Genomic DNA, 20,907 nt, shown 5'->3' with positions numbered 1-20,907 from the left:
CTGCCACCAACCGATTTACGGTAACTATTAGCCGAACACACAGACGTGGGATTCAAGATCGAGATAACAGAACAGCCCAAGATTAATTATATAATTTAATCGCCTAAAGCACACTAGAAACTACAATATATACAATAGGGAATCTACAGAATATACAGATGTCAGAGTACAGTTACAAGCAAAGCATGGGTTACAAACAGGTATGCAATTACATCAGTTACCTTGTGTGTCTGGCCACAGGGGGGCGCTGTAGACCAGGTTTCCAGGAACTCTCTCACAGGTCTGTCCCAACCAGGCCCCCGAGCAGAAGAACCTTGGAAAATGGCCGAAGCAGGGTTATCAACCTGGGCAAATCCAGGTCTCCTCCTACCTTAGTGACCTCACGGGGAAGCACTGCCACTCCCCCTGCATGGATCAGAATTATCCAGAAAAGGGGATTTTGGCCATAACTGTGCCTGGGAGCGTCGTAGACGGACGCCAATGCTCTCATTGTGACAGTTATGAATTTAGCTGCAGAACGAGGGGACTCATGACCTGTCTACGAGTTCCCATATGGCTGATATCACGTTTGGTGTGTTTCCCAATGTCCTACTTCCATAAAAAGGGTGTGCCAGCATCGTCCACATGCGGAGACACCATTGTTATGGTTGCCATATTTATCGGAGATATGGCTTGCGAGATATGAACCATTTTTTACTGGAGTCGTTCTGTCTGGCTATTTCCATAGCCTTGCTAACTAGCTAGCAGCTCCTACTACAGGGTGACGGCAGGGAGTCATCCTGTATCCATTGTCCTAAAGCCACCTAATTTCCATATCACAGGACATGGCCATGGATTTGTTGCTAAACCAGTTGTGTGAAGGGAAGGGGGTAGTGACACCAGGAGAGGGCTTCCTGACATGACTTGAATGTCATGATTTATCGTCATATCTCCGGATTTACCTCACAGTACTTAACCCCTTTATGACAGATTTACAACTGATTGAGGCCAATAAACCCTTTAAATACTGCTGAAAATCGCGATAGCGGTATATAAGATGTTAAAACGGGTTTAAAAGACTCCTTTGGCAGGATTGTCCACCCATGATCGTAATCACCATGATACCCTGAAGTCATCTGATGATCCCAGTGTATGGTGGCTGTTAGATTTTTCTATGAGCAGGGTCTTACAGACTCTGTTAGGGAACTACAACAGCAGAGCATGAAACAAGTAAGCAAAGTAAAAAAAGGTCATAGTTCACAATGGAACGAAGTGAAAAATTTAAAAAATAAGTTTAACAAAATATGTGAAAAAGTGTAAACAGACAAAAAGATGCACAACAATTAAGAAAACTCATCTCACCACTAAAAATGCAGCCTTTGTGTTGAAACAAAAATAAAACAAAAAAATACACACTGGTACCACCACGTCCGAAATGACCCGAGCTATAAAAATTTTATGTTATTTATTCCAGATGGCCAACAACACTGTAAAAAAAATGCCCAAAATGTTGCCATTTCATCATACAACACATCAAATGTCATATTTAAAGAAAATTGTAAAACATGAAAATGACAAACCATCTTGCAAAAAACAAGATCTAATATGGCTTATTTGGAAAAAAAAAGTAAAAAAAGTTACATCTCTGAGTACATAGAGAAACAAAAATGAATCAATTTTTTGTAAAATATTGTGTTTAGTGAAATACTAGCAAAGCATAAAAAAAGATTTAAGTCTGAACTCATTGTAAGCAAACTGACCCAAAGAATAAATTGGTCTTATAATTTTTACAATATGGTGAACCATACACAGATAAAAAAAAATATAAACAATTACTGAATTGCAGGTTTCTATTCATTCTGCATCTGAAAAACGTGAATAAAAAGAGATAAAGTTGTATATTCCAAAATAGTTATAACAAAATCTTTAACTCCTCGCACAAAAAACAAGCTCCTGACAGAGCTCGGTTTCCTGAAAAATAAAAAAGTTATAGCTCTCAAAATATGGTGACAAAAAAAAACAAACTTTATTATAAAAAATATATTTTACTGTGTGTTAGCAACATAATGTATATATATATATATATATATATATATATATATATATATATATATATATATATATATATATAAAAGACATTTATCTGGTATTGCTGTAATCTCACCGACCCGCAGAATAAATCTGTCCTATCACTTACACCTCATGGTGAAACTCTTAAAAATGAAAATAAGAACTATTCTTGTACTGCTGTCTATTTGTTCATTCTACCTCTAAATAAGGCTCAGTCCACATTTACCCTGCGCTCTCCGCTAAGCACTTACGTCAGAGTTTTATTGTAAATCCCATAAAATGCAATTCAGACAAAACCCCTGACTCATCCACTCACTATTAGGCTATGTGCATACGCTGTGTTTTTTTGACGCTGCGTTTTTGTGCGTTTTTGGCAGCTAAAAACGCACAAAAACCCACCTGCGGTAAAAAAAACGCGGCAAAAAACCCATGCGTTTTTACCGTGATTTGGGTGTTTTTGGCTGTGTTTTGCTGCGTTTTTGATCTCTGCGTTTTTCTGCGTTTTTCCAATGCATTGCATGAGGGGAAAACGCAGAAAAATGCAGGAAAGAATTGACATGTCCATTTTTTTTTTAAGCTCAAAAACGCAGCTTAAAAAAAAAAGTTATGTGCGGACAGCAAAAATGAAAACTCATAGACTTTGCTGGGGAAGCAAAGTCATGCAGTTTTGAGGCCAAAAACGCACCCGAAAAACGCTGCGAAAAATGCACTGTGTGCACATAGCCTAATGAGGCAGATGGAGTCACTTTGGACTCCATCTGGTCTCTGTATTATCTGTGTCTCATCATTTTAGGCGTCTTTTTAGCATATAAATGTGGACAACCACATTTGCATGCCTAAAAAAGATGAATACCAAACGCCAAATGCCAAACGGTGTCCAAAGTGTCTCCATATGCCTCAGTTTAGTGATTGATTCTGTTTGAGGTTTCATCTGAATCACACATTTGTGGGATCTACATGGAAACTCTGATGTAAGTGCTCAGTGTATAACACTAGAATGTGATCCCAGCAGCCTTATACTGAAAGCAAACCAAAAATGTTCTGTACCCCAAAATGTTACCAATGGAACCCTTTAACTTAACTTTTGGTTGTTTCATTGAAATGACCTGAGCTCCTTGGAATTTCTTCTAAGTCCCACCTCTAGATTTACCTTTACTTGGAGTTCCAATACCATTTCGGCACCCACTACCAGGTCCCCTACCACCATGGCTTTAATTCAAAATGGCTAGTTATATAATTTGCATATCAACCCAAACTTTATCTGTGGAGCAGATTGGAACAGAAAAACAGTTCAATACATTAAATATCCTTATGTGCAACTTTTGGAAAGTAAACCTATATCTTTTTTGACAAATGTCTTCAATGGAGTCAATGATAATTGAAAATTCAAACTACAATCCAACTCCCCTTCTTTTTTAGGAAAGTATCTGTCAAGAAAATGCTTATAAAGCACGTGAATGACACTTTGTAAAATTGCAAACACTGTGTATGATTAAAAAAAAATGAAAGTGTAAATGACATATCCACTTACTGATCATCAGCCTTAACAAAATACACATTGTGTGTGCCAATACCAAGGAAAGCAGCTGCCTTCTTCATGGAGTAGTGACACTGTTGAAAACAAAATAATGACTGTACATACAGATGGAAAATTAACAAAAAAAAGATTTACAGAAATATAGTGTAAGCTGAAGAATTAGATAGTCTAACAAATATGGAAAAAGTAAATATACATCATGAATAATGATGTGAAGTACATGATTTATTCATTACTATATGGATAAGGTAACATGTAATGATTGCAACTGTTTTCAAGAGTAAACACAATTGAAAATATATAAAAACGGATGTTCATAGCCCATAATTTAACCCTTATAACAATTCAAGGGGAGCCTGTCAGCATAGTTTTATCATGATTGTATATTTGCAAAAGTTTGAAAGCATGTCCGGATAAAAATTAGATGTATGACTGGGAGGGAGCAAAAAATATATATATATATATTGTACATCACCAGCAAGCACCAATTTACATCAGTCATCTGGGTGGAACTGAAGAGCTGAACAATCTCTGTGATTAGGGTCTCCCCAGTAATCATGGCCACTGTTCATTGATTGATGTCCAGCTCAGCATATTCACACGAAAAGCAGGAGTCCAATCAATGAACAGTGGTTGCGATTATGACAAGAAACCTGATTACAGCCAGGTCTGTCCGCAGCTTCAGCTCTGCCCTGAAGTCGAGTTCAGAGCAGTTGACAGTGGAGATTGCATCGTACCTGCTAGACAAACATCTGATTCCCATATGCACATGTTTACAAAGATATATCTCCTCACTATACAATTATAACATGACAGATCCTCTTTTACATGTATTAAATTTGCACATAAAATTGTCCTATGGGGAATATATATAGATGTTGGAGATGATATTTTGTCAGTTGCTGCAGCATAGCGCGTCTACGCAGTTTGTGTAGCAAGCTGTGCATTCAAATTGTATGGACAGCATGTTACACTAACCTACTTGTATATTATTGCAAATCAAAGTGGTGATTACTAGGTCTGTATAACTTTTTTTATCAGAATCAATATAACAATATATTTTTTGCACTTAGTAGCAGTATTGTTAAAAAAATATGTAGCAGTAGTGGTAAAATAATAATAGTAATAATAATAATACTAATATACAAATTATTTAGCAAAACTTGTTGTGTCTGTTTTAGAAGAAAATCATATGTGCCTGTTGTGTGCTTCAATGTATTTTATTTTTCAAATGTAACTTGATGTTAACATTTGGAAGAAATATATAAAATAATATTCACTACAATTGAAATGATCTTTTTCACTTTTTTTGCCACCTCAAAAATAGGTTTTCTGAGTCTTTTACGTACTACAGATCCTTCATACCATAGCAAATAGAATGCTGCATATTTCTTGTCTATACAGGTTTACTCACCAAAATGACAGTTCCCGTATATGGAAATCACCTAACTATTAGCCACTAGTGATGGGCGGACCCAGACTGTAAAAGTCCGGATCCGCACGGCTTCAAACGTAGCTGAGTGGTGGGTTCGGCACTTGGGAAATAAAAAAAAAAATAAAGGAAAAAGAAACAAAAAATAATAAAGCGAGTGGACTATACTTACCAAATCTCAGGTGCAGCTGTAACTGCCTCTGCGGCCGCTCATTCACTTTTGGGGCTGCTCATTACTTACATTGCATATTCACTGCTTTCCCCACCCACCGACGTCTGTGATTGGTTACAGTCAGACGAGCCCCCACACTGAGTGACAGAGTGTCTGATGTTTCCAATCACAGATACTGTCTGCGGGTCACTATCATACAGTAAAAATAAATAAATAAAATATTTGGCATAGGGTCCCTCCATATGATGATACCCAGTACAGATAAATCATATGGCTACAGGCTGCAGCCCCAAGCCATGTGTTTATCTTGGCTGTGTATCCAAATAAGAGGAACCGTATGCAGCTTTTTTTTATTATTATTTAAATAAACAATGAAAAAAAAAAACGGCATGCAGTTCTCCTAATTTTGATACCCAGCCTGTTGTGGTCAGGAGGTCGCTGACATTACCATAAATATGCCATTCAAGGGCAAACTCCTTCCCTATCCAGGGACAGAGGCAACCCAAAAACTATGAACAACTACCCCAAGAGTCCAGAAGGAAAAAAATAGTTAAATCCCAAAAATAGAGCACAAAAGTGGTTGGAAACTAACTGGCAGCAGCTCCCTGACTATATATATTCACAAATAGAATAGTGGTGGAGCGTGCCTACTCTACCTAGACATTTTGTCGCCACCTAAGAAATTAGCTAGCCTTAAAGATGAAGAAAAGAATCCTAACTTGCCTCAGAGCAGCCACAAAGGGATAGTTAAAGCCACCAATATATATTGACGATGATATAAGAAGCAAACAATACACAGTTGGTTAGGAATAGACTTGAGCAAAGAGAGTCCCTGCTAACTAAGACACAGAGGATAAGATAGATCACTGGGTGCAGCCAGCAAAAACCCTAATATATGTCAACTCCTGATGATCAAAATTTCCCTTAGGACCACATGATCCTCCTCCTACTATGTCAGGGAACTCTTGTACAAGGCACCAGGCAGGATTAACATCCAAAAGAGGTTGTAACAAAAATGGCTTAGCAGCAACAGCCATAATATTCAATGTCCAACACAACTAATAGTGAGTAGTATATTGAATCGGTATACTAAATACAACAAAAAGTAAATGACGGAAAAAAGCCTTCACTGGATTCTCAGCAATGTCCCTTTGTTAAAGAACAACAGTGGGTACAAAATGGAACATAAATCCATATTTGAGCTCAAAAACGCAGACCCATGTTCAGACAGAGAGAAAAAAACTCCACTATCCGTTTTTTCACCGAGAATGAACAGCTTCCATAGCATTTCAAAACAAGTTGAAATAGAATCAAATAAACATCGCACATAAGAGAAAAATGCATGAAAACCATTCAGTTACAGGAAAAAAGACAAAGTACTTATCTCAGGCACCAAAAAGCGAGATGAAGATGACTGGGAAAAAAGGCAAAAAATTGCAACCAAAAAAGCAGACAGCATTGGAGATATCCAAGGGAAAAACAAACTGGAGCACACTGAAGAAGTATCCAGTGGATCACAGGCACATGGCCAACAGGAGGACTATGTGTTCAAGACATATTCACTGGTGCTAAATTGACACAAGAAAACGATATCACCGGCGTCAGTCTGACGCAGAATCAATTCCTTTACACACAAGGGCTAGACATAATTGGCCCACTGGGATTAGAGCCAGGCCAAGCACCTGTATTAGTGACAAGTAAAGAACCTGAAAAATTTCCAGCACTGGCCACTAGAGGGAGCCCAGAAGCATCCTCAGGAAGAATCTTAACCTCTTCATAACCAGCAGCAGCTAAGCCGACAGAAACATCATCCATAACACCAGCCATAATAAAGTGACAACTGGGGGCTGGTATTCTCAGGCTGAGGAAACCCATGGTAATTGCCCCCCAGCCTAAAAATTGTAACCTGCAGCCACCCAGGATTGTTGCATCCATTACTTGTGACAATTCCGGAACTTTACCCAGCTCTCCCTGATTGCCCTGGTGCAGTAACAATTGGGGTAATAAGGGGTTAATCGCAGCTTATAGCTTAGTATTGGAGAGGGTCTATTAGAGCCCCCCATTTTTAATTTGTAAGTGAAAGTAAATAAACACAAACACTGAAAAATCCTTTATTTGAAATAAAATACAAAAAAAACCCTCTTTTACCACTTTGTTAAATCCCAAAATACCCCTACATGTTTGACATAACCCACACGAGGTCCCACCCACATCTAATGGATGTGGCAATTCTATGTGGCTGCAGGCTGTTATTTTTAGGCTTGGGGGCCCAATAACCATGGGTATCCCCAATCTGAGAATAATAGCCAGCCAGCTGTCAGGCTTTATCATGGCTGGTTATCAAAATTGGGGTGGGACTGCACACTTTTTTTTTAAATTATTAATTTTTTTTTTTTTTTGATACACAGCTAAGATAAGTGCACGGCTGAGGGCTGCAGCATGTAGCCGTATGCTTGATTTGTGCTAAGTATCATAATATGTGGGACCCTACACCAATTTTTATTTATTTTTACTGTATGCTAGTGACCCGCAGACAGGGTCTGGGATTGGAAGCATCAGACACACTGTTACTCAGGGTGGGGGCGCATCTGACTGCAAGTAATCACAGACGCTGGTGGGCAGGGAAACCAGTGCCTATTCAGTGAAGGTAATGAGTGACCCCGGAAGTGAATGAGCAGCCACAGGGGCAGTTACAGCCATGCCAGAGGCTCAGTAAGTATAGCCCACTTGTTCTTATCCCCAGATCCCTTCTACCACCTTTTTAATAACCGGATTCTTGTCCCCATAGACTTATAAGGGGACTGGCATCCGGCCACTTATCCAGGATCAATTATGGGCCGGAACAGGATTTTTTTTAAATCCGGTTAGGTCCACCGTTCCAGGTTATCTTCAAGTCCGCCAATCACTATTGGCTACAGTTCACATTTTGTACTAATATCAAGATGACAAAGTTGTGGAATTATGGAAATCATGGGATCAATATTTTTGTTAATTATATGAAAGAATGAAAAAAATGGAAACAACATTTACAAAACATCTTGTTTATTTTTAAATTGGGTATAAATGCCATGTAAAGAAATACACATTCTTAAACACTTTAGCATGCATTAAATGAGGTTATTAATGGTTGTCAGAAAAATTTTCTGCCACACTGAAAGCACTTGGGCACAAAAATCATCAAGATCTGCCTTTGCAGTTGCTGACCATGACGTACTCAGACAATCTCGATGGGAGATGTTGCAGGCTATGGTTATCATATATAGGCAATGCAAGCTGCTCACTGTAGTACATGCAACATTCAGGCTGGTATTGTTATATTGAAAGATGCATCCTAGAGCACTTAGCAGAAATGTCCATACCACTGGTTCCAAGACCAAATAAATGTTATGCTGACCTGTTAGTGTACAAGGAATACAGACTACAAGAGTCCAACTATCAAACAATATGCTAACACACACTATAATCATGGTGTGACAATCTCTCATGAGGGCCTCTCCATGGTGTTGTCCATGTGATTGCCAGACCAATTTCTATCTATTTTGCATCCCAGTGAAAAGAGGACTCAACACTGAAGCGGTTCGACCTCCATTTCATGATTCCTGCCTTATATAGAAAACTCCATGAAGAGGCCTTCATGAGGAAAAATAACAACAAGTACTAATCCCAGGGTTATTGTGTGGGATGACAAAATGTACAGTAGCCAGGGCCCTTGAGTCTTCGTTCCAGGTAGACTAACAGATTGGTGTTTAGTGATTTGGTGGTGAAAACAGTGGAATGGCCAATTCTTCAAAGTGTCCTCATAGATATTTTTTAACATGACGATGCTAAGCTTCACATTGATCATGATTTGGGAGGCCCCAAAATGCGCTACCATAGACTACAGTATCTCTGAACCTCTCTACCATTCAACTTATATGGGACATTATGGATTGGCAGTTGCAAAGAGAAGTGATATCAGAGGATCTTAATGATTTGGTTGCCAAAGGGAATCCAGTGTGGCAGAACATTCCTTAACCAATCATTGATAACTTCATCTGATAGCATTCCAAGGTGTGTAAGTGTGTGCATTTTTGAGCATGGCATTCACACTCAAATTGATACTAAATAAATTGAGATGTTTTAAAAAATTTGTTTCCATGTTTTCATAATTTTCATATAATTAACATACTATTCATCCTGTGATTTCCATGACCCCACAAATTTTCCTTCTTGACGTTACAATTTCAATGTTATGGAGTGTATAAGCTTTGGAAATTCTTCAACCTGCAATTAAATGATGCAGTTGGTCACTGACCCCTTATATTGTTGTTTTAACTCTTACTTATCTAAAATGTACAGGTCAGAATTTCTCATAACAAAGCTAATGTCATAAGACACTTCAGAATGGTCAAAAACAGATGAAAAGCTCTAAAGTGTTCTGTGCCACACAAATATATAGAATATTTTTTGAATATTAAAAAGCCCTTATACTTGTCAGTGCTCATCTCAATAGGAAACCCCATTGAAAATGTAAAGCAGTTCCTGAGTTTGTGGTTTATTTTTGCCTGAGAGTCTGCAATCTGTTTTAACTGGGAAAAAAGGGATTTAAAGACAGAGTTTAAAGATATATCATTCAGAATATTTATTTCTTCATACTCGTTCATTTAAATATTTTTAAATGAGTCTAATTCCCAATGATCTGTGATTTGTGTTCCCTAAAGTCTGTAGATTCTTGTATTCTCCAGATAAGCCAATACGTTTTGTAATAAATTGGTCTCTCCAGATTTGTCATAGAACAGAATGAAAAAAATGTTAATTACAAAGGGATTGTTTGCCGAGTTTTTCTTTTAATTCTCTCCCAAATGATTCTATAAAGCATTTTTCACAATCTAAAAATCAATCTCTTTAAATTCCACAGTCCAGGCTGTTAGCTGCATGAAATATTTAATACCACTGCCATGCATCCACCAGCATTTTCTAAATCACCACTTAAATAATAAATCTCCTTCATTCTTAACTTCTTACGGTTTCTGTTCTTTATCTATATCTGCATTCTCGATATCCATTTTCATTGAAATGTTAATCATTGGAAAAATTAATTTTATTTAAATAAAATATTTAATATTTCTACACTAAATTAATTGAATCCGTTAAATTAACGCTATATTTTTAACTAAACTGAATAGATTAGCTAGTATATTCTGACAATATGAATATCTGGTATATATATATATTATAAGCTGGAGTTTGACAGTTCAACATCCTGGACCCCTAAGCTTTGGGAAACCAGTTTCTAATACCTATAGAACTTTTCTCTGGGAGACATAAAAGGAAAAAGAAACAGGATAGAACTAAGTTCATGACTTTGTTAATTATATGGCACACATCATATGAAGAGAGCAATCACTGGACAAGGACATCACGGTCAGAAGAATAAAAGGAACAGGGTGAAGAGGAAGACCAGCAACCTGTTGAATTGATACTATCAAGATAATGGCGAAGAAGACCCTGCTGGACCTATCTAGGCTTGCAAATTATCAATCTTCCTACAGAGCATTCAGCCATTAAGTTAACATGGCTCGAGATAGAGCTGAAGGCGGTTGAACAATAATAAATAATAGGTGACATTAACATTTATTGGATATCCTATTCCATGAATATGTCATAAATGTCTCCTGTTTGGTCACCACTTTACAAAGGCTTTCCTACCTGAACCATTCTATCTTATATTTAGACCGACTGAGCTGTTATCTCAGGGGAGATCTCAAATAAATAGCTATAGATCCACCAAAGTGGGAGCCATTGTTTGGAAATGTTGTCTATTCTAGCATTAAGAGGAATGGTCCTTTAAGAGACAAAGTTTTTATATTAATATGTTTTGTTTGGCATAGCACAACTTATCAAGAGAGGCTAAAAGAGCCACTATAAAAGCTTAAACAATCATCAATAGCAAAAGGATATCTAACACCTGTCCAGTAGCTTCACAGGCCTGCTAAAGTGCACTCTGCTCTGCCCTACTATGGGCAGGGCATAAAAGATCACTGTGCAAGCACCCAGCAATGTCATTCCGGCAATTTCATAAGGCAGGGAAAAAAAAATCAATGAGGGCAAAAGCTTCTGGTAGATTGGAGCCGGATGATCGCTCGGTGATTGCACAGTGCTGTTTTGTGCTCTGTCAGCAGTCGTTCAGAAAAAAGTGCACCTGCACGGGTCTAAGAAGCTAATGAGCAGGCATAAGATTTCTTTTCGCTATGTAGCTGATGCAGGATGTGTCATCCACATGACTCATGGCTAGAGGATGGTGATTAGGAGCAGAGAAGAGGGACAGATGCTTCAGGATGTCTATCTGATTTGACAATTCTCATTTACATACAATGCAGGAGCATTAAAAATGTTTTTTTGGATACATAGACAGGAAGTCAGGAGATTATACACACATTTATGGAACGCTGCACAGGAGCATATAAAAGTGATTGCATTTGTTTAGAGACTCAAAAACTGGTGACATATTTTCTTTAAAGGAAACCTGTCAGGTTCCCTATGCCCTCCAACCCAGCAGCATTTATAGCTGTATGCCCGAATTCCCTCCCTAACCAACCCTCTATAACAATATTCACTAACATGAATGAAAATAAATAAAATAAATGAATAAAAAAAAACTAAAAAAAATGAACATACATATTTAACTTTTTGCATAAGGGTATCAGCTTTTACAGTGTTTTGGATGCAGCATGCTTCACCTGCATCCAAAACACTGAAATGTACAGTACATGTGTGATGCCCTGGCAAAAACAGGTAGTCACAGTTAGGCCCCTGCACTACACCGTTCCCTCAGTAGGAAACACACAGCCAACCAGTAGCCCTAGTCACCACCCCTTAGGGAAATATAGACACACCAGTGGGCGTGACCAGGTGGTTGGGACACGCCCACCTAGTCCAGACAGCCCGGGGCGGGAAAAACAGTCAGTTTAGTCTAAAGTTCAGTTTGGAGAGGAGTGTACGCTGGAGCTAAGTGTAGCTCCAGCAGGAGAGTTCAAGTTGAACGGTACCAGGGTAGGAGCCCTAATGCCACTGGCTAGGAGGCAGACGATGGTCTCCATCAGCAGGAGACGGGAAGACGGCCCAGCAGAACCGAGGTGGACCGGGACAGGGTTGTAGCCCGCCGGTACTGACACGAGGAACCGACCCGGAAACCGTAGCACAAAGGGTGGTACTCGGACTCTAAAGCCAGGACCGGAACCAAGCAGAACTGGTTAATTAACAGATTGAGGCCAGGACTAGAGGTCCTGTCCCACCCAAAGTCCCTTATAGAAGACAACAGCCCACCGATTAGGGATAAGAGGTCACCGCCAGGGCCCATAGATCCCACGGGCCAGCGTTTGCGGGCATGGCTCCTTAGGCCACATCCAGCCGGGAGCGGACTCCTGAGTTTCACACTAGGAAAGTCCACCTTACACAAAGCAGTGCAGGAAAAGGATGGAGACCACCAGCCGGGTAGGGGACCCGAACGCAACGGCCGTGGCATCGGCCACCATCACCTTGGCTTACCAGAGACTTGTGTGTTTTACTAACAGTGAGTACACCAACACCCCCTGCAGTCGCCATCCCCTGCAAGGAGCCACCGGGTCCCAGGGCCACCATCCCTGCCCATGGAGGGGTTCAACTTGCTGCACAACATCTCCCCCGGATGCCCCATAACAGCAGCGGTGGTGTCCCACCTCACAACACACCGTGGGTGGCGTCACGAACTTACTACGGCCTAGCCCGTACATCTACGTCCCCCCATTTATATGGCGTGTCCGCGAGACCCCCAGGTCCGGAGACCCTCGAGCCACCACCCCTGAGGGCCCGGATCCGAGCAGCGCTGGCTGCTGGCACGGGGGCGGCACACAAGCATAGTGGATGGATTTCTAGAAATCCCATGCCCATTGTGCTTGTTTTTTCCACAGCAAAGACTGACCTGCGCTGCAGCATTCCGAGCCACAGCATGTCAATTGTTTGCTGCGGAGTCGCAAGTGTCCTTCATAGGGAGCACACAAGCGAGAGAGACCGCAACTGCCAGAGACTGGATCGTGGGTATGGGCAGCTGCGGTCCCCTGCGTTCTCCTGTGGAAGAGACTCGGGGCCCCGATTGCGGTGGGTCCTGATAATTTGCACGCACCCTGTTTTAACTAGTTCAATTGCTCTTGTATGTGCCACAATAATCCTGCAGTAATTTGCTTTATTTAGCTTTCTAACTACCTGGCATTTTTGATACATAGTTTTTGGGAAAAGGGAATTTAATTTTGCTAAAATAGATCAAGAAATGGACATAAACCCAAATGTTTAACTGTGCAGTTCTACTTTTATCTACCTGTTTATGCAGTTACATTTGAGACCTTTATGAAGTACAGCCATAATACACACTTTTGTTGCATTAGTCCTTTTGAACATTGTGTATTTACCTAGAATTTCATGTTCAGAAGTTTTTGCCAAGGTTTGAATTTGAAAATGTTTGAAAACATTAATTATTTTCATCTACAAAATGTATGGTAAAAAAAAAACTGTATTTGCAATGGATGGCGTTGTATGAAAGAATAAAAAATATCAAAGTCAACTCTAGCACCAGTCATCCATCAATAGTAGTACCAAATTCCGGTTACTATTTGGCTTTTTGTGCTTCCAGCAAAGCATTAGTGAGGAGGAAGTGGAGGGCATACTAGAATATAAGGCACACCAGGATAAGGCTACCTCTTACAGTGACACCATCAGTTTAGGTCAATGTTCATCTCCTGCTTTTAGATTGTGGACTTTCATTTCCATCAATGACACATTCATCTCTCTCTTCTGCCCCTTAGTCTCATAAGCCACTGAACTGTAAAGAAGACATTTCCCAACAACTTTTTCAGTTGATTTATTGGATGAGAGGCACAGTCAGCCTTTGTACTGTTTTGATATGGGTCCAGAGGAAATGGAAGACAGAGTTAAAATGGTTCATTGTTTTCCTAGCTCTGTCAGGCATGGTGGTTGATCAAATGTCAGTTGCAGTGACAATCTGGGTCAAGGCAAATCTATGTGTGAGAATAAAAAATGGGAGCAAGGAGCTCAGGATTTTTCCCACATTGAGAAAATTGTCAGGGATGATTATACCAAAGATGATAATTATGATGATTTTAATAATTATGTGGTGAACAACACCAAAGAACCAATTTGTGGTGTTGAGGATGTGATGTCATCTGAATGAGAGGGTAATATTCTGGCTGATAAACAGCTGGGCTCACAGGCTCACATGATGCTAAAAGTTCCACAGATGTTAAATCTCTTTATACTGGGGTCAACTTTGGAGTATGTGATGTTGGTGGAGGAGGCTCAAAATGCCTGAATACTCCAGTTATTACATAGTTACATATAGTTACATAGGTTGAAAAAAGACCTAGGTCCATCTAGTTCAGCCTTCCTCCACCAATTCTACATTTTGTCATTATGTTACTTATAACCAACAATGTTGTGTGTACTGAGGAAATCATCCAGCCCTTTTTTAAAAGCTGTTATAATATCTGCCATTACATAATAAGTTATGAGCCACTCCTTTGTATTGACCAGTCATGTAGTTATACATATAGATGAGATCTCCTCTGAGACATCTAATTTCTAAGCTAAACAAATCCAATTTTTAAAACCTGTCATCATATGGGAGGCTTCCATTCCTTGTAATAGTCTAGTTGCCTGCCTTTGAACTGACATTAACTTCTGAATATTCTTTTTAAAATGTGGAACCCAAAACTGGATCCCATATTCCAGATGTGGCCTTACAATTGATTTTTAGAGCAGTAACAATACGTTGGGATCACGGGATCTAATCTCTCTTTTTATACACCCTAAAATCTTGATTGCTTTAGCAGCTGCTGCTTGACATTGAGTGCTGCTGCTCAGCTTATTTGTAATGAAAATACCCAAGTCCTTCTCCTGTTCTGTAGTCCCGAGTTTACTTCTATTTAATCTATACGCAGTTATAGGATTACTCCATCCCAGGTGCATTACTCTACATTTATCAAAACTAAATCTCATTTGCCAAGTGTCTGCCCATTCTGACATTTTATCCAGATCATTTTCGTGGTGGTGTTGGTGACAGCAAATTCTATGTGCAGATACCTTGGGTACATTAGTTCTTTTCCATGTACTGACCAGTGAATCTTTTAAAGAGCAAAGGCTTTGCACAAAGAAAAAAATCTGCAGACATTGAGGCTCTAATAGACTGAAATATGGCTCACTATCAGCACATGAAGTATCGTCACCTGCTTATTTAGAATAAGCCAGCTGGCCAGTAATATTCCAAAGCTCATGCGTTCTCCACCCTCTTCTGCTATGATTTACTTTCAAGACCACAGACTTAAGTAGAACGAGATAAGTGTCGTTATCATCATCATTCTCCACAACTACTAGTTGTTGTACTCCAACTGCTCCTCACTCTTCTCAATTGCACTTTCAGATAGTCCTGATTATTTGTTAAAGATAGACGCATACACTCCCAGACGTCCTCTGTGCCAATACAACTCCTTCATGGACAAGTAGCTTGTGGTTTAGGCACTACCATAACACTTACTGAAAATCATTTCTTGAAAGACTTCACTAAGATACCAAACCATATGCCAGGGGAAATGCAGAGTGATCATGTAAATGCCCCATTAAGTATGACCTGCCTAACCCAGGAAGAAGTGCAGAACCGACTTAGTAACATTAAAATTGACAAATCACCAGGCCCTGATGGCATTCACCCTCGGGTATTAAGGGAGTTAAGTAATGTCATAGACAGTACTCTATTCCTTATATTTAAAGACTCTATAGAAGCTGGGTCTGTTCCACTGGATTGGCGGCAAGCAAATGTGGTACCAATATTCAAAAAGGGATCTAAAAGGGAACCTGGAAACTATAGGCCGATAAGCTTAACATCTGTTGTGGGTAAAATGTTTGAAGGGTTTTTCAGGGATGCTATTATGAAATGTCTCAATTTTAATAAATGTTTAACTCCATATGAGCATGGATTTATGAAGGATCGCTCCTGTCAAACTAACCTGACCAGCTTCTATGAGAATGTAAACTCTCAGATGGACCGAGGAGAATCATTGAATGTCATTTATCTTGACTTTAGTAAAGCATTTGACACTGTCCCACATAAAAGATTGATGAGTAAAATGAGAAAGCTTGGGCTCTGGGAAAATGTGTGTAGATGGGTAGGTAGCTGGCTTAGTGATAGAAAACAAAGAGTGGTTATTAATGGTGATTCTCAGATTGGGCCAGGGTTACTAGTGGGGTACCACAGGGGTCTGTACTGGGACCTCTAATTTTTAATATATTTATTAATGATCTGGTGGATGACTTACAGAGTAAAATATCAGTATTTGCAGATGATACAAAAGTATGTAAGGTAGTTAACACAAAGGAGGACAGCTTGCAACTACAGATGGATTTGAGTAAATTGGAGAATAGGGCTGAAAAATGGCAAATGACGTTTAAGGCTATGTGCACACGGTGCGTTTTTCTCGGCGTTTTTGCGCGTTTTTCGGGTGCGTTTTTGGCCTCAAAACTGCATGACTTTGCTTCCCCAGCAAAGTCTATGAGTTTTCATTTTTGCTGTCCCCACACAGCGTTTTTTTTTCAGCTGCGTTTTTGTGGTGACCACAAAAACGCAGCATGTCAATTATTCCCGCGTTTTTCACTGCGCTTTTCATCCATTGAGTTCAATGGGATGTTGAAAGACGCAATGAGAAACGCAAATAGCTGCGTTTTGGTGCATTTCTAAGACCAAAAACGCAGCTATAAGCGCAGGAGGTGGGTAGTAAAGTGACGTGTACAGGAAGAGGATTCCTTCTGTCAGTATATACAGAAGCGTGAATCCTCCCGGTACCGTCACCGTCGCTTCCACCTCCCGTCCTGGGCATGTATGCTGCCGTGCGGCGCCATGTACAGGCAGGAGGTGGAAGCGGCTGCGAAAACAAAAGTTAACAGTAGAATAAAAAAAAAAAAAGTTATACTCACCTGTCTGCAGCCTCGCGGTGCCATGCCCGCTCCCAGCTCCTGTCACGGTATCGCCGCTCCCGCTCCGGCTGTGTGCAGTCTCCCCGGGGCAGGACCTTGCTTGCAGGACCTGGCGATGGATCACCTGATGCAGTCACCTGACGCATCAGCTGATCGAGTCTCGGGCTGACGCGGGCGCCCGGCCGGTATCAGCGGATGCGTCAGGAGACTTCATCCCTGATTACCGGCAGCTGCTGCAGCGATCGGACAGGATCAGACTCCCGCCCCATCGCTCCGGGAGCTGCCGGTAATTCAGCACATAAGTGAGTATTATTTTTTTTTTTTTTCTACTGATGCATCTGCTGATTGTATAATCGGCTTTTATACAACCAGCTGATGTGTGATGGGATTCAGGCACTTGATCCTGACACATCATCTGATCGCTTTGCCTTCCAGCAAACCGATCAGATGATATTGGATCCGGATTGGACGGCGCGGGACCCTGACCCAGGATTACTGCGGAGGGGGGTTTATTTCAATAAAGATGGAGTCACTAATTGTGTTGTGTTTTATTTCTAATAAAAATATTTTTCTGTGTTGTGTTTTTTTTTTATCTTTACTAGAAATTCATGGTGGCCATGTCTAATATTGGCGAGACACCATGAATTTCGGGCTTAGGGCTAGCTGATAATATACAGCTAGCCCTAACTCCATTATTACCTGGCTAGCCACCCGGCATCAGGGCAGCCGGAAGAGTTGGATACAGCGCCAGAAGATGGCGCTTCTATGAAAGCGCCATTTTCTGGGGTGGCTGCGGGACTGCAATTCACAGCGGGGGTGCCCAGAAAGCATGGGCACCCTGCACTGTGGATTCCAATCCCCAGCTGCCTAGTTGTACCCGGCTGGACTCAAAAATGGGGCGAAGCCCACGTCATTTTTTTTTTAAAATTATTTCATGAAATTCATGAAATAATTTAAAAAAAAAGGGCTTCCCTATATTTTTGGTTCCCAGCCGGGTACAAATAGGCAGCTGGGGGTTGGGGGCAGCCCGTACCTGCCTGCTGTACCCGGCTAGCATACAAAAATATGGCGAAGCCCACGTCATTTTTTTTTTGGGGGGGGCAGAGAAATCCTGCATACAGTCCTGGAAGGAGGATGCTGAGCCTTGTAGTTCGACAGCTGCTGTCTGCTCTCCTGCATACACTATTGGATGGAGGATGCTGAGCCTTGTAGTTCGACAGCTGCTGTCTGCTGTCCTGCATACACTATTGGATCGAGGATGCTGAGCCTTGTAGTTCTGCAGCTGTCTGCTCTTCTGCATACACTAGTGGAGAATGAAGAACACATTGAAGAAGGAAATGACATCAGACCTTTTTTTTTTTGTTCACTGATAAAAAACGCATAAGGACGCAGTGAGCAAAAACGCAGCAAAACGCAGCAAAAAACGCACCAAATCGCGGCAAAACGCGTGCGTTTTTTGCCGTGTTTTTTCGACGCAGGTGCGTTTTTGTGCGTTTTTAGCGGCCAAAAACGCACAAAAACGCAGCGTCAAAAAAACGCAGCGTGTGCACATAGCCTAACACTGATAAATGTAAGGTTATGCACATGGGAAGGAGAAACAGATGCTACGATTACTTACTAAATGGGAAACTGCTGGGGAAATCAGACATGGAAAAAGACTTAGGCATCTTAGTCAATAAGAAGCTAATTTGGAGTGCCCAGTTTCAGTCAGCTTCCACCAAAGCAAATAGGGTGATGGGATGCATTAGAAGAGGTCTGGGGGCACGAGATGAAAACATCATTCTCCCTCTGTACAAATCACTCGTTAGACCACACTTGGAGTATTGTCTGCAATTTTGGGCGCCAGTGCTCAAGAAAGACATTACTGAACTTGAAAGAGTTCAGAGGCGGGCAACTAAAATAATAAGTGGAGTGGGTGCATTACAATACCCAGAAAGGTTATCAAAATTAGGTCTATTTATTCTAGAAAAGAGAAGACTTAGGGGAGACCTAATAAATATGTACAAGTATATCAGAGGGCAATATAGAGATCTCTCCCATGACCTGATTGTACCAAGGACTGTGACAAGAACAAGGGGGCATTCTCTTCGATTGGAGGAAAGAAAATTTCTGCATCAGCATAGAAGAGGGTTCTTCATGGTAAGAGCAGTGAGGCTCTGGAACTCTCTTCATGGTAAGAGCAGTGAGGCTCTGGAACTCTCTTCCTGGGGAAGTGGTGATGGCCAACTCACTGAATGAATTTAAGAGAGGAATGGATGCTTTTCTTGAAAGCAACAGTATAGAAGGTTATGAATAACATAATATTACAGGTAGATAGTTGACCTAGATTAAGAGTTGGGAAAGAATATTTTTCCCTATGAAGAAAATTGGCTCCTACTCTGTGTGTTTTACCTTCCCCTGGTTCAACACTGCAGAACAGCTGCACTAAAAATAGGCTGAACTAGATGGACATAATGTCTTCCTTCTGTAATGTCTTACAAACTATGTTACTATGTAACCACCATTATTTCTCACAAAAAAGAGTGCCCGTCCTATGCTCTCGTAAATAAACATGAAACTGCTCACTTGGTTACATAGTTGTATACAGTGCTTTCCAAAAGTATTGGCACCCCTGAAATTCTTTCAGATAATACTCAGTTTCTTCTTGAAAATGAATGCAATCACAAATTCTTTGGTATTATTATCTTCATTTAATTTGTCTTCAATGAAAAAAAAAAAAATTGTCATAAAGCCAAATTGAATATAATTCCACACCAAACATAAAAAAGGGGGTGGACAAAAGTATTGGCACTGTTTGAAAAATCATGTGATGCTTCTCTAATTTGTGTAATTAACAGCACCTGTAACTTACCTGTGGCACCTAACATGTGTTGGCAATAACTAAATCACACTTGCAGCCAGTTGACATGGATTAAAGTTGACTCAACCTCTGTCCTGTGTCCTTGTGGGTACCACATTGAGCATGGAGTAAAGAAAGAAGACCAAAGAACTGTCTGAGGACTTGAGAATCCAAATTGTGAGGAAGCATGAGCAATCTCAAGGCTACAAGTCCATTTCCAAAGACCTGAAAGTTCATGTGTCTACGGTGCGCAGTGTCATCAAGAAGTTTAAAGCTCATGGCACTGTGGCTAACCTCCCTAGATGTGGAAGGAAAAGAAAAATTCACGAGAGATTTCAACGCAAGATTGTGCGGATGGTGGATAAAGAACCTCGACTAACATCCAAACAAGTTCAAGCTGCCCTGCAGTCCGAGGGTACAACAGTGTCAACCCGTACTATCCATCAGTGTCTGAATAAAAAGGGACTGTATGGTAGGATACCCAGGAAGACCCCACTCCTTACCCCAAGACACAAAAAAGCCAGGCTGGAGTTTGCCAAAACTTACCTGAGAAAGCCTAAAACGTTTTGGAAGAATGTTCTCTGGTCAGATGAGACAAAAATAGAGCTTTTTGGGAAAAGCCATCAACATAGAGTTTACAGGAAAAAAAAAAGAGGCATTCAAAGAAAAGAACACGGTCCCTACAGTCAAATATGGCGGAGGTTCCCTCATGTTTTGGGGTTGATTTGCTGCCTCTGGCACTGGACTGCTTGACCGTGTGCATGGCATTATGAAGTCTGACGACTACCAACAAATTTGGCAGCATAATGTAGGGCCCAGTGTGAGAAAGCTGGAACTTCCTCAGAGGTCATGGGTCTTCCAGCAGGACAATGACCCAAAACACT

At 40.6% G+C, this 20,907-nt stretch overlaps 1 protein-coding gene across 1 annotated transcript in view; it reads right to left on the bottom strand.

The window, feature by feature from the left end:
• Positions 1-20,907, bottom strand: part of GADL1 (glutamate decarboxylase like 1) — a 495,595-nt gene that overhangs the window by 232,424 nt on the left and 242,264 nt on the right. The window contains exon 7 of the mRNA XM_075315246.1: positions 3,581-3,660. Coding sequence (XP_075171361.1) covers positions 3,581-3,660 — 80 coding nt within the window. The remainder of the gene's footprint in view (positions 1-3,580; positions 3,661-20,907) is intronic.

This window comes from Anomaloglossus baeobatrachus, chromosome 6 (assembly GCF_048569485.1).
Source record: "Anomaloglossus baeobatrachus isolate aAnoBae1 chromosome 6, aAnoBae1.hap1, whole genome shotgun sequence".
NCBI lineage: Eukaryota > Metazoa > Chordata > Amphibia > Anura > Aromobatidae > Anomaloglossus > Anomaloglossus baeobatrachus.
The sequence above is the reverse complement of the archived record's forward strand: the minus strand, read 5'-3'. Positions and strand labels throughout refer to the sequence as shown.